The sequence below is a fragment of the Numida meleagris genome, chromosome 20, assembly GCF_002078875.1.
Source record: "Numida meleagris isolate 19003 breed g44 Domestic line chromosome 20, NumMel1.0, whole genome shotgun sequence".
Classification (NCBI taxonomy): domain Eukaryota; kingdom Metazoa; phylum Chordata; class Aves; order Galliformes; family Numididae; genus Numida; species Numida meleagris.
The window spans coordinates 1,716,872-1,738,586 of record NC_034428.1 but is presented as its reverse complement, the minus strand read 5'-3'; the positions used below and the strand labels follow the sequence as shown (position 1 = coordinate 1,738,586).

Genomic DNA, 21,715 nt, shown 5'->3' with positions numbered 1-21,715 from the left:
GAAAGATACACGGGTGAGGGTACTACAGTTGGACATTATATAGCTGGTACAAAGGATACACCAGGAGTATTTAAGAATCTCTAAGCTAAGCAGTTTGGGTAATGCATTTGGATAATTGTAGTGTATGGACAAAAAGAAAATTCTTTTCCTTACCTCCTCTTTGGTAGTTTCATGTCTGGTTTTTCTGTTCTCTAGATCGAGGACCTACAGGTGAAGCTTCAGCACGCAGAGGCTGACAGGGAGCAGCTCCGAGCTGACCTGATGCATGAGAGGGAGGCTCGAGAACACTTGGAAAAAGTAGTCAAGGAACTTCAGGAACAGCTGTGGCCTAAATCAAGCAGTCAACCCAGCAGTGAAAACACAACGAGCAACATTGAGAACTAAAACAGCCCGTCGTCTAAAACACAGACAGAATGACATATATGCACAGTAAGGGAGGATGTGTGGGGTACGTGTGTAAGTGCATGTGTGAGTAGTTGTGTCTTAACACACAGATCTATGAATATGGATTCTTATTAGTTGGAAGGCAAATGTTACTCTTTATAACAGAAGCACTGAATTACGCCTCTTTTTTTTTCCAATCCATATAGCACAACATCTTACTGTGCCTATAAAACACAAAGTGTTTATAAACAAAATACTTTTAAGTCCACAGCAAATTTTCTACTGGCAAACTCCAAGCAAGCAGCATCGTCCAACTAGAATCAGAGTAAAAGGCAAGCATGGCAGTGTTTTTATGTTGCCCTTCTGCCTGTCGGAACATTTTGGAATTTAAAAACAAACTTTTCTTATAAGCTATTTAAAGTAATTCGTTACACAGACTTGGTATTAAAAAATTATCAAGATTTTTTATAATGAACCTTTAAAAGCAAAACAAAAACCTTCGATGCACAATTTTTAATGACTTGTTAAAGGCTTTGGGATTCTTAATGCAGAAGCCCTTTGGTGATGATGCCATTTCGTTAGCAGTTTTCCAGCCGTCTAGGAAGCCATCACAGTTTTAATCCTGTCCTGTGGTTGTATGAGAATTTCAGAGTGCTTTTCAAAGTTGATTTTTTCCTTAGAAACAATCACCTTCATTTCCTGTCCTGAACACAAGAAGAAAGGAAGATGCGGGATTGTAAGGGCATGGGGGAGGGCAGGAAGAGAAGATGGACACTTCAGAAGTATACACCCGGCCTTACAGACGTCAGTGTTTCAAATCATGCCATATTTTCTAAAGACATCTTCATTAATCAATGTGTTCAAAAGACTCACTTCATCCAAGAGCACTTCAGCTTTAGGAAAAGAAAGAAGGAAGTAAAGGAAGGAAATGGCTGACCTGCTGAGTTGGTTGGGAAATGAAGCAGAAGACGTGTTTCGAAGTCATTCTGAAATCTTCGCGTCAGCTTTCAGTTCTCTGGAAAACTCATCTTTGTTGCACCGTCTCACCATGAATTTCAGTATTCACCTACTTCTATTCCGAACTGTTGGTCAGGATTTCTGTGCCCAAGGAGAGTGCAACATCGCGTTATTGGATACTACAGAACAGAAAAACAACATTTTTGCTGCTGTGAATAAGCCTACATCTTTTAAAAAAGAAAAACTTCTGTTTTTACAAATAGAAATTACTTTAATTTTGGGATCCAAGCCGCAGCCCCGGAATAAAAATGCAGCATACCATCACTTTGTCTTACTATTATTGTTATTGTCGTCGTCGTTGTTAATTTTTTTTTAAACTGCACTTTGTCAGAACCTTACTCTGCATTTTATTCCATGTTTTGAAAGTTTACAAGTTAAGCATTCTCGATTCTACTCTGCAGATGTTAAAATCATCAACACCATCTTCCACCGCGCGACACCTCGCATCGTCATTTCCATGTATGCAAAATGAGAACTCAGTGGGTATAGAACGCTACCAAATACAAAGTCACCAGAGCAGTGCACTGCTGGCTGGTGTCACAGCTGTGCTGCAATGCTGTGTGTCTGCCGAGGCTGGGAAGTGCTCATCAAATACAGTTGGTGCTTTACTGACCAAGAGAAAAGTTATTTTCACCCACAAACACTCACCTCTGATACACTCAAGCTCAGTGAAAAGTTGATCTGGGGCTGCACTTGTGCCTTCCAGCTCATTTTTCCTCTCAGCATCTTATATAGGCAATGCTGACACTTTTTTTTTTAAACCTTAAAGAATAAAAAGAAAGAAAAAAAAAATCCTATGCATCATCATACCCAGAAGTTATTCTAAACAAAGAAATGTATTTCCAGTAATCTTTATTTGCTTTTGGACATTAATGCAAACTATGTAAGCTTACAAATTATTTCCCAGTAGACAGAAAGCGGCTTCCAATCCTAAAATTACAGTATTTACTTACAGTACATTAGAGGGTTGTTGAGTTGGTTTTTTTTAAAAAAAAAAAAAAAAACAAGAGCTGTTTGCTTGAAACCATTATAATAACCATTATAATAACTGTGAGCATTAACAGAGAAGTTCATATATACGTTTTAGGTACAAAAAGAAGAAATATGAAAGGAGTAGAATTATTGGGACAATGTAGAACTGTTGGGAGCAAGAAACAGTGACAGCGAGTAAATGACACGAACCTGTTTGTGCAGGGCTCGGCCCTGCGTGTGGGATGTGGAGCCCGAGGCTAGATGCAGAACTCCTCCTCTAAAGTGCAATGCAAAAGGATTTTTGATTATGCCTAGGCAACGTTGTTGTTTTTTTTTTTTAATGTGGGATTTTTTTTTTTTTTTTGCTTCTTTGTATGTTTTTTTTTTTTTTCTGCGATTATTAAATCATATGCATGGAATTAAAATCTCTGCCATATGTATATTCATTAATGGGCATTATTACTGTCTTATGTAAAGGGTTTATTTTGTTATGCAGTATGCATAAAAATGTTCTCAGCCTTATGATTTCCAGATCTGTATTATTCACTAATTTCTTCAAGGGAAACTGAACAATTTTAGCTTTAGTTGTTCATTGTGCATTTCAGAATCTCCCATTCGCCATGTTAAGAAATTACACATAGAACACGTCTGTTCTCACCCCAATGCCAGATTCTTGAACCTGCCTTTTCAGGTAGTGTTGTTTTCCCCAGCCCTTGGCCGTGCCCAGCACGCTGCCCTCCCTGTGCTTTTCCTCCCGGGGCAGGGGCCCGCTGACCTGCAGCACGTGGCACTGTTTCTTTCGTGCGTCTCAGGAAGGATCGCGATTCACTGCCACAGCTTCTCCTGTGCACATGATGCGTTCACCCTCTGCCATCCATGAATTCTGCCTTTTTTTTCCTGAAGAAAAAAAAAAAAATTTTTTTAGCTGTCCATCATCTTTGTTTCACACATCGATGGGATGAGATTTGCAAGGAATCTCTTTCCAAGATGAATTATGTTATGAGTGACGTGGCACTGCTCTAAAAACACGGATTCTTCTTTTGCCATGTATTGTAATAACGTGTAATACATGACCAAGCCACAGCGTTTGAAGTTCAGACTTACTTATTAGCGTTTGATTCTAGGGAATGGAAACATCCCAGTAGAACACGTCTGTAAAATCAGGTTTACAAATCAGCACGATTCAATAAGGTGCAAGAAGGCTGACAGCAACCCTTTTCCACCAGCAGTTAATTGACAGGGGAGTTTTTACAGGATAGGAATCGTAAATCATTGTGTGTCTTTCCTAAAAGTACACTTTTACAGTAAAATCTTGATACATTCTGCAGAAATAATTATTTTTTAATTCAGAATTCCTGTGTATGTAATTTATTTTTACAATAATTCTGTCAGACTTAAGCCATAGAGGCGCTCTTTCTGGAAGAGGTCTCTCAAAACGGTGGGAGCCTTCAGAGGAAGCGATGGTGAAGGCGTTGAGGTGAGGGGGTTCTGTGTGTAATTTCTGTGTCTGCTGCCCTCCTGCAGAGCAGCTCGGGGCAGCCCGCTGTCACTCACTGCTCGGCCCGTGCTGCGTCCCTTGCACTCCAGCCCACGGGCGTCGGAACTGTAAGGGCGCATCTTCCCACTTCATCCACTCTTTAGTTTCCTTTAAGAAGTTAAAAGGGAGAAGAGGTGTTTCGTACAGGCTGTTGACTCTCCCTGTAATTAAAAATATATTACTTGTATATTCAGTTTAATTACTCATTGTTTCTATTACTGAAAGAAGACTTAACGAAGGGAAAAAAAAAACAACAGCAATAACATTCATATCTTTGGAGCAGCTAACTAGTATAACATAATATTCTGCTTTTCAAACAGAACTAGCCAATGTAAAAAAAAAAACTTAACAGTAAATTCAACATGTAAATACTTTTTTTCATTTTACACTGTTGTATTATAAGTGTATATGGTGTTTACTTTTTCAAAACTCTTTCTTACCTGGTAGCTGTCTTGTTTTATGAGTTGTGTTTTTAACTAAGAGGAACCTTTGCTGTCTGTTAGGAAAAACAAAACAAAAAAATCTTTTTGCAAATTTCAACGTGGGTTAACCTTTCTCCATCATCTGCATTTTATTTGTCCGTATTTTCACTGTAAAGTATTTTATTACCAGAAGGTTGAGTTTGCTTTCCGTTCTGCCCTCTCAGAACCAGTCCAGATGTTTTAGAGTTTTTTGTTGGTTTGGTTTTTTTGTTATTGTTTTTTTTTTTCTCTTTTTTTAAAGACGAAAGAAATCACAGAAATGACATTTTTTCAATTGAAGAAAAATAAATCTATACATTTATAATAGCCAATAGCATTTCAGCACATTTTTGTTATCCTGGTCTCTCCTATGCTGCTGCTAATGACAATATTATGACTTACTCTACTATTCTAGAACTATTTTTATGTAAGTAATGTATGCTTTCTTGTTTATAAATGCCTGATTTAAAAAAAAAATAAGAAAAAAGCTTGGCATATTTATCTATTTCGCTGTGTACCTTGATAGTCCTTTTCCACCCCCTTTTCCACATCCCCTCCCCTTGAAGCAGATAATATTGTAAAATAAAGGACTTTATGAGATTATGTATGAAAATAGCTATGCTTATATACCACAGTGACTGAATGTACAGTGTATAGACGCATTACCTAAAATAAAATTGTTTGTCCAGAAAAAAATAAATAGATATGCAATGGTTTTTGAGTTTTCTCTGCTTGCAGCTGGGCCCTGGTTGTTCAGAACAGGCCGATGTCAGAGAGCTGAGCGGTGCCTGGAGAGGTGCGAGGGATCTCTGAGAAGTCAGGACTGAAAGCAGTACAATTTAAACACTGCAACAGACAGAAACTCTGCTATGCAAATGCACACACACAACTTCCTTACATTGTCATTTCCCTTGTGTTAATTTCCCAGGTGACACACGTCTATTTACCTAGAGCAGCAGCAGAGCTAACAGCACCAACACTGAACGCTGCCTGGCCTGGGCAGGCGCCGGTGCCAGCTGTGCTTCCTTTCCACGAGCCCCTGAGGCCCAGCAGATTGCACAGACATTCCTGGGCAGCAGCAGCACTGACAGAACACTGACCCACCTGGAGGATGCGCTGGGCATCGTGGTTACAGAGCAGAGGTGTGGGAGAGGTGAGGGCTGAGCCTGGGCTCCGCTTCCTCAGCAGGTTCCCTCTGGGGCTGCTGGGTCGGTGTCTGTCTGTCGTAGCTCTGGAGAAACAGACACAAAGCTGGGGACTAATGTGGGCCAGATGTCTTCACAAGCCACCTCACAAGTCTGATGACAGAACAATTTATCATTACGTGCTAATAATACTATACATATATTTATTGCATGCACGCATACAGATCTAGACGAGTCACATTCTGTAAAATAGCAAACTTTTTTAGCTTGGAAGCCAATTTCTTATGTTCCAGTTTTGAGATCATGCAATGTAGCCATGCATTCATCTGCTACACACCCACACACCCTAAAAAAAAACCAAACAACAAAAAAACACACACGAAACCCCTTCTGCCTATGGGTGGAAGTGGCACTGAATTGTCACAGATGCTGGAGGGAAGCTCTGGTTTCCTGTTGTAGTTTATCTGTTTTAGCACAGACAAGGTCTGCCTGCTTTATGCGCTCCCAGCCCAGGCTGTGTGCTACACACAGCTCCTCCACGCAGCTCCCAGCTCTGCCAGGAGCCTCCAAGGCAACACCTCAACAGACCATCGTTCTCAGGGCTGCACATGACACCACTGTTAGAAGGAAGGAATTTAACTGGAAATGATGTGAAATCCTAACCATGAATTAAGTATGTTTCTCTTGAAGAGGGAGAGATGTAAGCATATAAAAGTTTGTACCAGGTCAAAGAAATACAAGAGGGGAAAAATGCAAAAAGCAGGAGATGGAAACATATGTTAAAGTAATTCTCTCATGGTTTTCTGAGAAATGGCTGCAGAATTTCCACAGCTCTGGTACATTTCTTAATGTGCCCTTGTAAAACAGTGGAAAAGCCAGAGAATGATCAAAGGAAGCTTAAAAAAAATGTGTACTTTTCTCACATTTCTGACTCATCCAGCCTTGTTTTCTAAGGTGTTGGTTTATTTCCTGTTTCTAGCACCTGGACATTAACAGTGGGCATAACCAGCAGCCAGAGCCCCAGTTCATTTTCTTAACAGGACACAGCAGAATTCCTTCCTTTAGGAACATGGTGACAGTCCTCAACCTCACTGACCATTGTACTGCAAATCAGTAAATTAACGCAGGCACAGATGAAAAGGTTCCTACTACACTGATAAAGAACACTTCAAAATTATTATGCAAGAGAAGGACAAGGCAGAGTGCTTCCCAGCACTGGAACAGAGCTCTGTGGTACAGTCCCAGGTTAGTGCCAGGTTGCCAGCTCAGATAAGGACACTGAACTTTAGACAGTTTTCAAATAAATTTGGGAGTAAATCGTGTTTGTTTTAGTTTCTGAAGTTAGCTGAGGCTAACTTGGAAGTCAGGCTTGGCCGCGCATACGGAAGTCTCAGATGTCTGAATGCAGCTATCCAGCACTATTGGACATCATCCTTATTCTTGGACTATCCCAAATTTATCTGCCTACTCTGCACTCTAGGAGCTTTCATTGCACTGACCTAGATTACCAGTGCATGCAGCAGACACCTGTGTAGTTCATTCGCCTCCTCCGTTCTGCGCTCACGTCCCGTGGAGGGAAGGTGGGTTCATAGGTGGCTGTAACAGAAGACCACAGAGACATGAGTGAATCTTGCAAAAGCCAAAATAATCCACACAACTGCTATATATACATATTTCTAATACTAACTTGCTTACATATAGAAACAAAAATCATTAAGAAAAAATCCAGAGCTTCTGATTTGCCAGCTACAGCTGTGTAACAAGGATGCCAGTTTCGTGTCACCTCGTAAATCAGGGCTTCAGAAGTGGTTTGTGAGCTGAGACAGACAGCTGGGGCCGTGCTGAGAAGCAGCTCATTTTCCAGTGCCAGTGAGTTAGGTGCCTGCCAGAGAGTTTCTTAGCAGGCAGCAAGAAGTGGAGGTGTCCACAATACTCGCCCAGGCAAAGCTTTGCTTTCTCTCCCATTTCCTCACCTTTCCTGGATCTCTGTAGTCTTCCCTTTGGCAACGTGCCCCTGCCCACACAGCTGCGGTTCAAGAGGTAGTGAGACCTTTGTGTATTTCATCAGTGTATCACCTGAAATATCCACTTGCACATAGTAACCAGAGCAAGGGCACTGCTCTCTAAAACACAGGGCAAAGTCACACATTCCTAAAGCCACCAATTCCAAACATGGTATACGTACTCAATAATGTGCTCGTATGGAGGACAAATAATAAAAAAATGGCTATGGAATATCAAAATCAGAATTAAACAAGAGCTCAGCACCATGTCTCACTCCTCTCCATCTTACTGTTAGCAGCTGCCTTTACTTAACCTAACAGATGGAGCAAAGGGAAAACTCAGGGCTTGTATAGCAGGGCAGAGGTTTGATCGGGGCCTGGGGTAGGAATGAAGACAGCCCTTGTTGCTGCCCATGGCATCCAAACCATACGTTTTATGTGCTCCCATGTTTATCTGCTGAAAAGATATTAAAGAAATACATCTTGGCACATCTGCGAGGAAGGGATAAAACTTGCAGAAGATGATAGGAACCAGGGAAGCAGTAAAAACCCAGGAGTGTCACAGTTAATGATGATATGTGAGTAATCCAGTTATAAAGGCACTGTCAGTGGGAAGAGAGCACAAATATAATAAAACCCAGCTGTGTGACGTACACTCCAGTGGAATTTTTATTAGATGGCTTATGTGCACTTTAAGTATACCTGACTGCAATGCAAATTCTCACAGACTTGTGTTTGGGAGGAAAAAAAAAGCTTCCACAGATCTCTGTGCCGAACTGATTTGGTTGAATTGTTCTGTACAGTATCCGTGGGTTTTCTGGCTCGTCTTTCTGGATTTACTTTTGTATTTGTTGTCTGCTGAGTCAGCTCCTTAATCTGGAAGCTTGAGAATTTCATGCTCCTAAATGCTTCCCCAGAGCCTATCCTGGCCCAGCTAGCTCAGTCCTCTGGCCCTTCCATCGCTTATCACTAATAACTACCTCTTGTTGTTGTAGCCCATACAAGTGGGAGAGACAACAACCACCACTACCACACAGGCAGGACAAGAGGAAACCACAGAAAAGGTATTCAACCTACAAAGACCGAAGGAAAATTAGGTTTACTGCTGCAAAGGTCAGATTTGCTTAAGAAAAAATTAAGCATGCATACTTCTGTAAACATCCACTGTGGATTAACCTGGCTGGTGGGATGGAGGAAAGAATAATTTGAAAAAAGTAGAAGTCGTGGGTTGAGATAAAATATTTACTAAGATAGAGAAAAGGAAAAGGATAATAGGACTGTATAGACAGATGGATGTGAATGTATATAACAAGTGATGCACAAGCACTTGCTCAACACCCCCTACCGACGCCCAGCCCCTTCCAAGCTCCTTCCACACAAAGTCAGGCTGTATGGAACATCCCCTGGGCCAGTTTCATTCAGCTGTCCTAATCCTGCTCCCTCCCAGCTCCTTGGGCCCTTTGCTGAGAAGCCCTTGGCTCTGTGCAACACTGCTTACCTGCAGCCACATAACTCAGCGTGTCAGCAGCATTGTTTTCCTCTTAGAACCAGAACCACAGCACCATACCAGGCACTCTGAAGAAAACGATTCCATCCCAGCTGAAACTAAGGCATCATCACAAGGACTGTGAGCCTGAGCCATTGGTATCTCAGGAAGAAACCTTAATGCAGAAATTTACCAATCCCGTTTGCCTACGTGACGGCTTGAGCTCAAGAAATGACGGTGGGTGTGCGTGCTGCCAGCGGGACTCGGCCCCGAGAGCTGCGGCACAGATCGCCCACTCGAGCTGCACAAACCCCTCTCCTGGCTGGTAATCCAAACCTGTCGCTGTCCCCATGCCTTTACACAGCCAAGGAACGACGCCATGCAGTGACAAAGCCGTTGGGCACACAGCCCATGGAGGCACCCGCGGGCTCAGTGTGGGCAGGGCCCTTCCACCGGCAGCGATGTTCTGCACCCCCAGACTTCAGCACTGCTTTGCAAAATAGGTCACCTGCAATGCAACGGAATTTACTTCGCTCACCTTTCCAACCTTCACAAACCCCACAGCAGTACCTGGTTATTTCCTTGCACATTAAAAAGAAACAGCAACAAAACCCACTAAAACCAACTGAAAAACCCCCATCACCTGTGGGGTGTGCCCCTGCCCATGAACTCCAGACTTGATGACTTTCCATAGCTCTCAGTCCTGGATTACATTCTAGGTACCATGAGCGCATTGCCAGAAGGTTCAACAGATCATTTCTAAGCAACAGTTTCACCAGAACTGCTTCTAAGCATGCCATTGTTGTATCTCTGCTTGCGTCATCATAGTTGCTTTCTCTACAGCCCATTACAACAGAACTGGGAATGGTATGTTAAGAGCCCAAGAGGACCCAGTGTTCGTATCTGGAAGCGGTGCCATTAGGTTAAACGTTCTGCATGTTAAGTTCTGGGCTCCTTCTCCACACACAAGTGCTGCTGATGTTAGCAGGAGGCCTGGATGGAATTGCAGGTAAATTAAAAAGTGTCCATCTCTCACCTGCCTTGCCCATGATCGAGCTCACTATAAACAGATTCTTTAAGCTCTGACTCTCATAGCGTATAAAGCTGGGATCCCACGCTGCTTAATTCAATTTGGCAGATAACATTGGTGAAAGGCATTGATTTCTTCCCTCACTGCCTCTTTCTCTTCCATCAATTTTCCCAGATAAGAGGCCTGTGGCTCAGACCCTGCTGGTGACGGATGCCTTGTAATTGCTTTGAATGGATTATCACCAGACATCTAGCAGGCATTTACAGTGCTACAGCTGTAATCAGAAACAGTCTCACCCAGTAGAAGGGCTCTGAGGAACAGACAGCTGTTTCTATTGCCTCTGCCTTGTCTCTCTTCTCTTACATCAAGCCTAACTTTATTTACATTTTTATTACAGTAATATCCAGGACATCCAACTGAAACTGGCTAAGATAGGCTAAGTGCTATTTAAGTCCAAAGAACCTTTCTCTGCATCTGACAGCGTACAGGACTGTCCTTCCATTTTTTCTGGATCAACAAAGTTTTCTGCCTTGCACAATTTAGCATGGATAACGTAAGCAACAAGTCTCATAATGTCTGTTTGTTCTAAAACAAAACCTCACGTGCTCATAAATACATGCCCATGCTGCTCATGAATATGCCACTGAAGCCTTTCCTTTAGCAGACACTGCCCTGATCAGACTTAGCAGGACAAAGCCAACGCTGTTCCAGCTCACCTTGTTTTCTGTTGCTGTTTGGGAGCTACCACACGCTCGGGTTCCTTCCTCCAACACTAGTTCTGCACTAGGGTTCCTAAGCTATGTAACAGAAGCTGTGCATTTTCCTCCTCAAACGAACAGGACTGAGATGTTCTAATTCCCTTTCCTTTCTCAATGTGCTTTTTTCCAGTGCTTACTTCACACCGTCAGCCCTGGTTTTAATTCAGTCGCTCATGCAGGATCATAGTTTAGTCAGTCTGTAGAGGACATTTACATGGAAATGGCATCTTGATAGGAAAGATCTTCATGTGAAGTACAAACAGTACAAGCTTCACACTTCCAGTCCTTAATTCTAACCAAAAATCAATGCTACTTTGAAACAACTTCCATCTAACACGATGTTCCAGCTGAAAGCTCCCTCTTCTGCCTTTCAAAACAACATGAAATCTTTCTCAGAGCAAATTAAGAGTTACAATCAGTCTGGTACTTGCATCATCAGTGAGAACCCTTCCCCGCACGCTGCCGTGTTTAACAAAGCGCTGATGGGCCCCATTTTAAGCGATACGACTTCCCAGAACTCCAGTGAATGACTCCTCGTGATGTTTCACACTGGCTTGTTACATGTCCAGAAGCTGACTAATATACACATAGAAAAAAAAGAGCTTTTTAAAAAAAAAAAAAAAGCATCATGAGACACAACAAGAAACACGGATATCCTTCACAATTTTTTGCACCTTGAGAAGCGGAGCGAAGGCAGGGGAAGAGGGGGCAGTGGATTTGCTAGCACACTCGTACCAACCGGCTGTGAGGCTCGTGCAGCTGGGAGATAACGTGCTTTGCAGGTCACTGGCTCCTAAACACTGTGTTATCTCTGTGTAACATACACCTTGTTGTGTCTTACTGCTTAATTACGGCTGATATGCAGGCCGTAATATTGCTTATCATTAGCTGGAGGATGACAATTACCTTTTAAGATTAAACTATTTTCTTTTTTTCTTCAGCCAAGTCTCTGTATGACACTTCCTTAGCCCAAGAAAAGATTTGCACAAGCAGAACAAATCCATATACTAATTGGCTATGTGCTCCTCATAATGATGTATAATTTAGGAAGCATACATTATGAACATCACGAACGGCACTCAACGCTGCACAGAGCCTGTATGAAAACCCAGAGGGTCAGCTAGTTAGCTACAATTGCCCAAAAAGCCTCAGACAGCAATAAAGGCAATGAAGTTCTGTGATCTCCTACACAACAGAAGCTCCAACCTGGTGACTGTCCATGCTGTGGCTCAGCTTGCACAAAGCTCTGTCCCTCCTATGACCGTCACCTTTCAATGCGCCTTCCAAGCCAGCAGCTTCGCCCACTCTTCTTCATTCAGCCCTGCTTTCCACGAAGGCTTGGTGATGTTTTGGATGACCCCTGTCTTGCAGGCAGAGGAGCAGTTGCATGCCTCCATCCTCTCCCTCCTGCATTACGATGCACTGCACAAACCTGGGCTTACTTCAGCAGAACTCTGAGGCATACTTAGTTAGAAACTAGCATTTTACACGTCCTAATGTTTTTTTTTTGCTTTATCAGGGCTTTTGTTTCAGAAATGGACATGGTTAACAGAGATCCTACGTGGGGAAGTAACTAGAAAGAGTGGGCTGTAAAAGGATCAGCTAAAAGCGGTGAGTCTGCTCCAGCTGAACTGTCATTAAGCAGTTACACCTTCTTCAAGAAACAGAGATGTGTTACCGCGCACGAACTACACTCAAAAACTGCTCATAAATACTGTGCACTAAAACCCACAACGGCCTGAAAGGAGATTTAACTACTGATTACCACAATAAAACTTAAAGACTGAATAAGAACTGTTTCTATACCTCTACTAATCACTTACGAGAATCCCTCAGAGCAAAGCCTTCAGCTCCCAAGCGTAAGTGCCATAACATACAGTTGTGATGACTCAGTGTCAGAGGTCAATGGCTTAAATCTCCTGTCCTGTAGTTTGTCAACTCCTGTTTATCCTACCCAGCACAGCACAAGGGTACGACACATAAATCTTCCAAAAATGTGTTTTGATCTTTCACCTACAGTAGATTAAAAATAGCCCAGAGCGAGAGCTTTCAGCGTTTTGTCATAGCAATTTCTCTGTCAAAAAATGATGGATAGCTACGTGGAAAAAGAACGAATCAACCCAGAGATCGTGTAATGAAGAAGTCTGAATTACATCTCCAAGGAGGAAGAGTTTTACTCACGGTGGAAATCCCCGCTCAGCTCACCCCGCTGGGCCTGTGCGTTGCGGTGTGGGACATGTCACAATGCCCATCCGCTACGCCGCGTCCTTTCTCCCTGCACGTGCCTCTTCTCAACCTCACAGCAGCTCTGGCAGCTCAGGCAAGAGCCCTGAGTTATGTTTTGGATTTCATAATCACCTAGCGTGGCTTCAGCAGAATGCACATTTACATCTGATTTAAAAACAAATTTAAGGGCAGGTGCTAATTTTCCCGTGTTTTCATTAAACCAAATATTGGTTTAATAAAAGATACTGTTATTACTTCACATTATGCTTTGCTAAGCCACAGTTACCAAAGTGAAATAGATCTCCCAAGTATTTGCAGATGCCTCCCTATTTATTCAGAATGATACACGCTTTCCTAACAGCTTATAAAGAATGTAACATCTGTTTACCAGACACCTTTATGACATTGCACCTCTCTGAGCAGCGTGCTAAGATTTAAGGAGTTACTGTGTTAAATCTTGCAGAGGTGCTAAGTAAATGGCACCAAGAAACACAGAGTTGCTGACAACCCCTTCTTCCTTCCTGGTCTCCATCCTCTGAGGACTCCGCAGCAAAGCAATCCAGATACTTATCAAATGGAAACCCATTGGTAAAAACAGTAAAAAAATAATAATTTTGGCAGCTCTCTAGTTCTCATAGATTCTGTGATGCAGCACAAAACATCCACGCTGAGTCCCAGGAGTCACTCAGGCTGAAGGACAGAGAAGGTGGCCCTAGGAGAAAACAAACTAACAAACAAAAGCACAACGAAACACACAGAAACAAAAATAAACCCAACTCAGCTCTGTACCTAAGGTCTCTAGAAATGGCTTGAGAAGCTAAGGAACTGCATATTCTCGCCAACAATTCAAGTCCCAACTCTTGGGTTTCCCAGAAAGCCTGTCCATTTATTTCAGGTTCAACTCAGATCCCGTTTTGTTAGAACCTGAAGGGACACAATGCGTCACGGTTGAACGTACAGGAGGAAAAGGGCCCATGAGCAGCCAACACAAATGCCAGGATGCTGGGGGGTTTAACCAAGCACTGTGGAATCCCCTCACCCCTTTGAGCTTTGCTTTTGGACGGGTGGAGCACGGGCCCTTCTAGTCCCAGACAACAGTGGCACAGATTTCTATCCGGTATTGAGGAGTTTTCTGGCTGATGTAACCATGGAAGAAGCTGTCTGTCATACAGAAAGCTGCAGTTTCACATACACAGCAGTGAGAGAGAACACATGAGAAAAGGTACAGCTGCTAAACTTCACACCAGAAGCCAATCCAAACCGAAGAAACGTGGGAGCTCCAAGCCAGACACAAAAGCATCATTAAATGCAGGATGAAACAGAACAATTAAGTAAAACGTGTTTAATCACAATCACGCTACAGATATTTGTATTGTCTGTTATTCATATTTGGTATACTGTTGAGTTGAGAAGAATTTGGATGATCAAACCGAGTATGAGGTTCAGACGCAGGCTCAGATGATGTATAACCTAGATAGTTATGTCAAACAAAGTGGCTGGACAACGCAAGGCACTGATCCTCCCAATGCCATGGAAATGGAACACCTCCTTTGGGAAGCACACAGTGTCTCCCAGCACTGAGGCAGGCAGCACTTGCTCCGGCCGGCAGTCACATAACAGCTACTCATCTGTACTCCCAAGATAAATCCCATACGTACCAGAGACCAAAGGGCTCTGACAAGGTCTAGATAACATACACCAAATAGCCCAAGTGCAAAGGGAGGCAATTTCCTGCCTCTGGTCACAGAGCCAGACAGCGTCCTCAGCCCCGTGCTACGTCATGAGAACAGAGAGGATCTCGGTAACAGAGGCCAGAGCCCATCCTCTGCTTTGCTGGTCTGCACTCAGTCACACGTCACGCGGAGCTTCCATTTATAAGCAGTTTATATGGAGGCAATAAACTACTCGCAGATGTTATAAACATTTTACAGGTCGGGGTACTAAACATGCTAGGGTTAATAATTATTTACTAAAGCAACTATTAATCATTTACAAAACGTCTATGAATTGAAATTCTGTATAATTCATTACCGTGTGTAATGGCTGTTATCTTGGTGACCACACTGGAGATCGGTCCAAGGATCCCTGCAGCTCAAAGATTAACCCCATTTCTAAGGCAGAAGCAGCTACAAGCCCTCAAGGACCTGGGACAGGCTCACACCCTGCAGCCAGTGCCGTGAATCCAGCTACGGCTCCTTACTGAAGGAACCAAAGCATTACTTCTTCCAGAAGGCATCACGTTGCCTGGGCCTGATTTTTTTAATTATCTACAGTTCATGTGATCAAAAGAAGTCAGATACCAACCAATAATTTGTATAGATATCAACGACTGAAGCGTGCAGAAGAAAGGTGGGGATACGTTACGTCCCCTGAATTTTAGCCCTGCGTTATGGCTGCTGATTTGCTTGATGAACATCTGGGAGCGTTTCCTGCCCGCTTCGGGAGGGTACAAAGGAATTGCTTTATTCCTACGGGACTTCCAGCAGCAAGAGTACGAAAGCCGTAAGTGAAGTGGAAGTGCTGAATGTACTCACACTGTCAGACACCCCAAAGGCTTCTCTGTGCCTTGACTGATACCTTTTAAAGCCAGGATACAAAAACAGATGCATGTATCTCATTTTAGCCAATGTTATCTATCTGACAATTGTGCCCCACCAGTCATGAAACAAGGTAGCCTACCCAGGGAAATGTTTCTGAAAAGTAATAATTAGAAAAAATTCTCCTCCCTCTTCACCAAATATTTTGTTCCATCTTTTGCAAGCAGTTGAAACTGTGGGTAGCCAAAACCCTAAGCTATGCTGCAAAAATCACCAAGGCACATTTTTGATTCACTGTCACCTACAGCTATAGCCAATGCTCCAGCACTTCTTTTTTTCCCTCCTTCCCCTTGTCTTCCCCTAAACAACCTCACTTGCAAACTGGAAAAAAACTGCAGTGAAATCTTCCCCTCCTGGGGCCAAATGTCTGTCACCTCTGCAAGCACACACACACGGATTCCACAGATGCTGGATAGCTGTCAACCTCAGTTACATCACTGATTAGAGAGATACTGAGCAGCTCGGGTTGGAAGGCAAGAGAACAGGCGACCCACTTGTTCCTTCCACTAAATCCATGCCTCCATAGCTAACTGCAGCTATACTAGCACTAAATGGGACACTTCACATGCTCAAGCATGTGCTTAAACCCTTTCCTGAATGGAAGCTGTGTTAACCTGTGGGACAGACTAGGCTACAACCTAACCCTGGAGATACAAGAACAGAGTCCAGGGTGCGCTTGTGCAGCCTCGTAAGTGCTAATCTGATAACGCCTTAACCACACAGACTGCATGCGTCAGTGAAGACAGGGCAGCAAGTGGATATTACCAGGATGCTGCTGATGTGTCTGACAACCAATGAAAATCCATTCAAACAACTTTGTGCTTTTGAGATGAGAGTTGAGGAGGCCTCGTAAGGCGGACACTAGAAGATGAAGTTATCAGAATGACAAGCAGACTCAACAGCACCACCACCACCTCTTTATCTTTTAATTGCCAATATAATAAAGTCAAAGGCCTTCAAAAGATATACAGACGCCTCATTCTGATTTAAATCACTGGGCAGTAAAGCACCTCCGAAAATCTGGATCCCTGTGGCACTGATTTTCAAGTGCAATCAAATTTATTACAAAGTACCAGTGTTTGAGATGACACTTGCCTTTTCCAGACAGCATTACAGCTGATTAGGAACACACACACATCCACTTTCTGTGTCCCAGTAACTTGTGTCGGGGCACAGCCACAAGACTTCCTCCCAAAGCCTTACGAGATCTGCCACCTCAGGGTCTTGCCCAGCACTGACTACTCATGGTTGTACTGTTGCAACAGTCGGCTCTTTTTTGGTCCCCAGGAAGCAACTCCCTATTTACACCACCTCATAATTACAAAAATAGAAGGCAAACCCCTCACAATTGTTAGGAAAGCTGATCAACTACCACGTCTTTCAGCCCAAGTGCAAGCTTGGCTCATCTAGATCATAGATGGCTTACCAACAAGATGAACCACAGGTCTGTGATACTGATCTCAGTCTGCTCCTGCACTGGGGGGTAGCTACAGCAGTCTGGTGGAGAACACCACGCCAGGGCAAACACGTTCCAGCTGCTCTCTGCTACATCTGTGCATTTTTACCTCATGGTAAGTGCATGACTAACTTGTGAGAAATAAGCCCTTCCCTGTTTTGAGAGCTGAAGAATAGGTGATACCGACTACGTCTCTACATCCCGTTCAATAAGCAAGTGTTCAGGATACACCCCTGACAGATACCAGTTTCAAGAAGGGCAGCAGCTCAGGGCGGCCCAAAAATGAAGCTTTGTTCACTCACCATGTGCTGAACACCCACAGCTCTCTCCAGCTGACTCAGTGGCAGCTTCAGGGACCCAACGCTTTCAAAAATAATACTCAAGGTCTCTCTAAATTAAGTCATTGATGATTAGTTCTGAAATGTTAAAGAATATTTCCCTTCTCAGATGTCTCAGGGCAAGAGGAAATTTAAAATAACTGTTTCTTCTTCCTGTCTCTCAAACACTTGTCTGTAATGAAGTCCAAACCCTGCAGCAAGGCTGAGTTCTCACCTAGCGACATTGAGCATGGGCCAGTTTCATTTCCCCCCACACCGAAATGCTTAAATTCCCTGCTCAACAGAAGAATTGTGACTCGGAGCTAGACTCAGTGGTTTCAGTTCGCAGGGGGTTTGTTTCCCACAGCTGCTCTTCAGCCAAGCTGTGAACGAAGCTGAAAATTCATTTGAAAAACCTTCTATGGTTTCTCATGCTTTCACAATTACATTACAGCTCTTTCCTCAACATTTACCACCCCCTGCAGGGAATTCCCCAACACACGGGTAAAATTTACCAGGAAGGCTTCTAAACCTTGATAAGTATTTCATCTCAAACAATGCAAAGATTTGGTTTCAAATAAATCCGGGAAATTTTCTTGCACGAGCTCTGTGATTTTGTTGTGGAAGCGTGGGTGCTTGACGCCCTGTTCTGGGGGCTGACTTGGAGCCCACTGAAGCAACTAGGAGGAGCTGCATTGATACTCATGGGCTCTGAATTTTAAAACTGCTAATGCCCCTCCCTCTGCCCGTGACTCAGCAGGAAAGTCCTCTGAGAGCTCAGGTGAGGACAACACCCTCTCTATGACCAGAAGCTGTTAGTGGCTGGGTGACTTCATACAAAGCATCAGCTGAGCCACGCCAAGGGCGAGAACTCTTGTCCGCCAGCGGAGAAGAGGCTTTGCAGGTCTCAGCACAAGGCCAGACCCAACTCTTCATCAACTTCATTTGTCCTAGTCCTCAACTGATCACTGAGGCCACAGTACTGCACATGAGAGTAACAGTCCCCATGGAAACCAGTAAACTGGCACCTGCTCAATGCCTTGTTTTAAAGGAGCTGTGAAGCTGCTTGCAATCAGGGAGGAAAATCTCCTGCAAGCGTGCAGCTCCCATTGTGAGCGCATTTGTGTCTTCCATGTCTCCATTACACGTTTCACTTTGCAGCTCTGCCCTATTACTGAGGCACTGCACACCTTAAATGCTCAGACACGCTCACCAGAATCACTCAGGCCCATCTACAACCCCTTCTTTGTCAACTGTTTAAGAGAAAGTAACACGGAGCCAACATTCCCATCCTGGAACCCAAAGAAGGAAGCACTCGTTTCTGCGCCCTATTGACAAATCAATTGAGTTTTGAATTATTTGATGCCCATGGTCTACGTCAGAAGTGCCTGAATTTTACATTAGCCACTATTCCTGGACCCTCAAATAGACAGGAATGAATCTGAAGTGTTTCTTTAGTTGGATTACCTCTTTAAACCATACTATTTTGGGGTGGGAACTTCCTACTACATACATACAAAAGCTGTTCTAAAGTACATCTCAGATCCTTCTTTATAACCAATACAACAGAATGAAAACTGTTCAGAAGTTTATTACATATTCACACACACTGCTGCATGAAGTTCATGCCCATAAACACCATTTTTAAACGATGTATTCTGTCTGATCAAAGGAAATTACTGAGCATGGAATCAACTACAGTGACACCCGCTGGAGCCTGATTTAAAATAAACATCATGTAAACAACTTCCTGGAATATGTTCAGTGGTACTAGCACGTCCTTTACAGAGATGACACAAAAAAGGGGTGGGGGTGAGGGGGGCAGCCAGATTTTAACTTAGTATTACAGATACTCACACTAATAAATTAAACGTGCGTGGGAATGCTCCCAAACATTGAGGGCAGCTGACAGAGAATGGCTCCTGTCCGTATCAGAGAACTCTAACACAGGGTGCCTGCAGATAAGCTGCTTGTTGGGAACGGTTTCCCACTCCAAATCCTACCTGGGAACAGTTCAGAACAACATCAGCTGGCACGGGCCAAAGTTCTGCCAAGAAACATTCCATCGCTTCAGTAGCATCGTATCGGATTCCACAGTTGAAGAACATTCCTGGGAACATTCCCAGGCATCCCTGATTTTACTAGGATGGACACAGTCTAAGATTTCCAGATGCTTACTAGAATAACGTTTTGCTACTTGGACATTATCTGCTGAACAAAGAACCCAAAGCAAAATAAAAAAAGAAAGGCTTCATTATGGCAGAAATGAACATTACAGTAACAATAGTGCCGAAAAGGGATTTTTGGTCCAGTTTGGAACAAGCACATTTCTCACTTGCCAGAAAGCTGTATGTTCATCAGACAGCTATTTGACACCCTCATTCTATGTACTATTATTCTGGAATGAACAATGACAACCACAGTACTTAAGAAAGACAGCTTGTAGATGAAATGCAAACACCACTGGCAGAGGATTTTAACTCTGGAATTTAAAAGAGATCTTAAAGCATGAATTAATACGAACTATGATAAAGAATGTCAAGTGCCTCTGCTAGTGAAAGCACAACCACAGCAATGCTTCCTGCCCACAGCTCTCTGAGGCTTCTCTTTTCCTCCTTTTCACCTCTTTCACCTTCTTTGTCTCTTTTGATCAGTACAACAAACATGTCATTTTAACACACAGAGACAAACCAACTCTGGCTGCCATGCAGCTACATCTTAGGTTGGTAACAACAAAAAAAGTTCCATTAAATTATCATCGTAAAAACCATCAGCAACGTTCAGAAATGCAGACGGCATGCAAGGAATCACTGATAAAGGAAAACAAAGCACTGTGTAAATGTATTAGTGTGCCCAACTTCTGAATCAGTACTGTCCTCTCTCCAGCTCCCCATTAAAAAAATAAAGAAAACAGCAAAACTGGAAGAGGTACAGAAAAAGCATAGGTAAAGAACAGAACAATTTCTAAGCAGAAAACAGTTAAGTAAACTGAAACTCCCTGCCACAGCACACTGTGGATGCTAAAATTCAAAAAGCAACAGAAAAAAAAATAAATAGCATCAAGAAATGCATTAAAAAGCAGCACTTTTGGCTCAAGAAACTGGGAGCAAGCAGCACTACGCGTCCGGGCTGTTCTCATCCTCTTTCCCAGGCGACACCACGTTGGCAGTTCCCTGAGGCAGGACATTAGGCGAGACAAACCTTCTGCCTGACCCGGTACAGCCGCTCTTATCTTGATTTAATTTAGTCATCATAGAGAGCAACATGTGTTAAATGACCTAAAACTAATACCACCATCAGAACAGGTGAACCAGGGCCTGGAACAATGACAACAACAGCCTTAGAGGGATTTTAAACTGCTGACTGAACAGAACACGGAGCGGAGAAAATGCTGTGCCAGGCGTCACCGGATAAATCCACAGCCAACCCTGACAGATCAAAGCTCCTGCAGCCCCAGTCCGGCACTGTCTCAACTAATTCATGTGGGAAAGCATCGCCAACTTCAAGTTATTCAAAATCTTTAGTCAGGCTGTGAAATGCTTTTGAAAAAAATAATTTAAGTATCTTAAAGATCTTGGGAGTTATTTGAAACAAGAGAATGAATTTTTCATTTGCTTCCTCTGATTTCCAGTTCCTGGTGTGCTTGCATTTTCAAGCGTTTTCTTCTCTAACCTCAGAAGCCATAGGAACTCAGTGTTTTGAGAGGGAAAGCTGAAGGACCTGTGTCACAACTGCAGAGATGGGCATGAAGAAAAATCCCAAGTGTCACAATGTTAAAAACCAGAGTTGGCAAAATACCTCAGATCTGAAGAGGTGAAGAAATATGAATGGCACTAGACGGACTTGAACAGCTGTACGTATTTCAGCCCAAGATTTTAAATTTTCTGTCAAAATATTATACTGAAGAACGAACATTCTCCATGGAAAGCAGATATTTTTGGTGAAAATGCTATTTTATCAAAACTCCACTTTCCATTAAACACAGTTTTGACAGAAAATTTTCAGCTATCCTTATTCAGTGTTATGCTCTGTAGTTGAAAACGTTAGCAGCTTTTTTAGGCTGTCTCTACAACTGCAAAGATTTATAGGGTCTTGGCAAAGACGGCTAACAGGAAAAAAGTCTGATCTAACCACTAGTACCTTCATATTACACATGTTCCTGAACATTATTTTTACTTACGTTTAGTAGTATACAAGATAGTGACACAGCACAGCAACACTACTCCAAAGTAGTTAGTATTTCCTTCTGTGTTTTTGTTTTTTTTTTTAATTATTATTATTATTCCTAAACAGCACAAACAAGCTATCCCTCTTCTACTAGTAAAG

General features: G+C 42.9%; 1 protein-coding gene and 1 long non-coding RNA gene across 14 annotated transcripts in view; one reads left to right on the top strand and one right to left on the bottom strand.

Moving 5' to 3' along the window:
* The window catches only part of SKI (SKI proto-oncogene), a 98,451-nt gene extending 94,253 nt beyond the window's left edge, over positions 1 to 4,198 (top strand). For all 3 annotated transcript variants that reach the window (XM_021417610.1, XM_021417609.1, XM_021417611.1), the window contains one exon: positions 196 to 4,198. In XM_021417610.1, coding sequence (XP_021273285.1) covers positions 196 to 384 — 189 coding nt within the window. In that variant the 3' untranslated portion in view covers positions 385 to 4,198. The remainder of the gene's footprint in view (positions 1 to 195) is intronic.
* LOC110408659 overlaps positions 1,373 to 21,715 on the bottom strand; it is a 116,034-nt gene continuing 95,691 nt past the window's right edge. For 5 of the 11 annotated variants that reach the window (XR_002444469.1, XR_002444470.1, XR_002444478.1 and 2 more), the window contains 7 exons: positions 7,016 to 7,112; positions 5,476 to 5,602; positions 4,351 to 4,406; positions 3,928 to 4,071; positions 3,149 to 3,270; positions 2,050 to 2,163; positions 1,373 to 1,482 (listed from right to left, as the gene is read on the bottom strand). This is a non-coding gene — a long non-coding RNA (uncharacterized LOC110408659). Of the gene's footprint in view, positions 1,483 to 2,049; positions 2,164 to 3,148; positions 3,271 to 3,927; positions 4,072 to 4,350; positions 4,407 to 5,037; positions 5,218 to 5,475; positions 5,603 to 7,015; positions 7,113 to 9,017; positions 9,514 to 9,648; positions 9,753 to 17,374; positions 21,627 to 21,715 lie in introns of those variants that run through there. The other 6 variants (XR_002444474.1, XR_002444471.1, XR_002444472.1 and 3 more) reach the window with 6 other exon arrangements.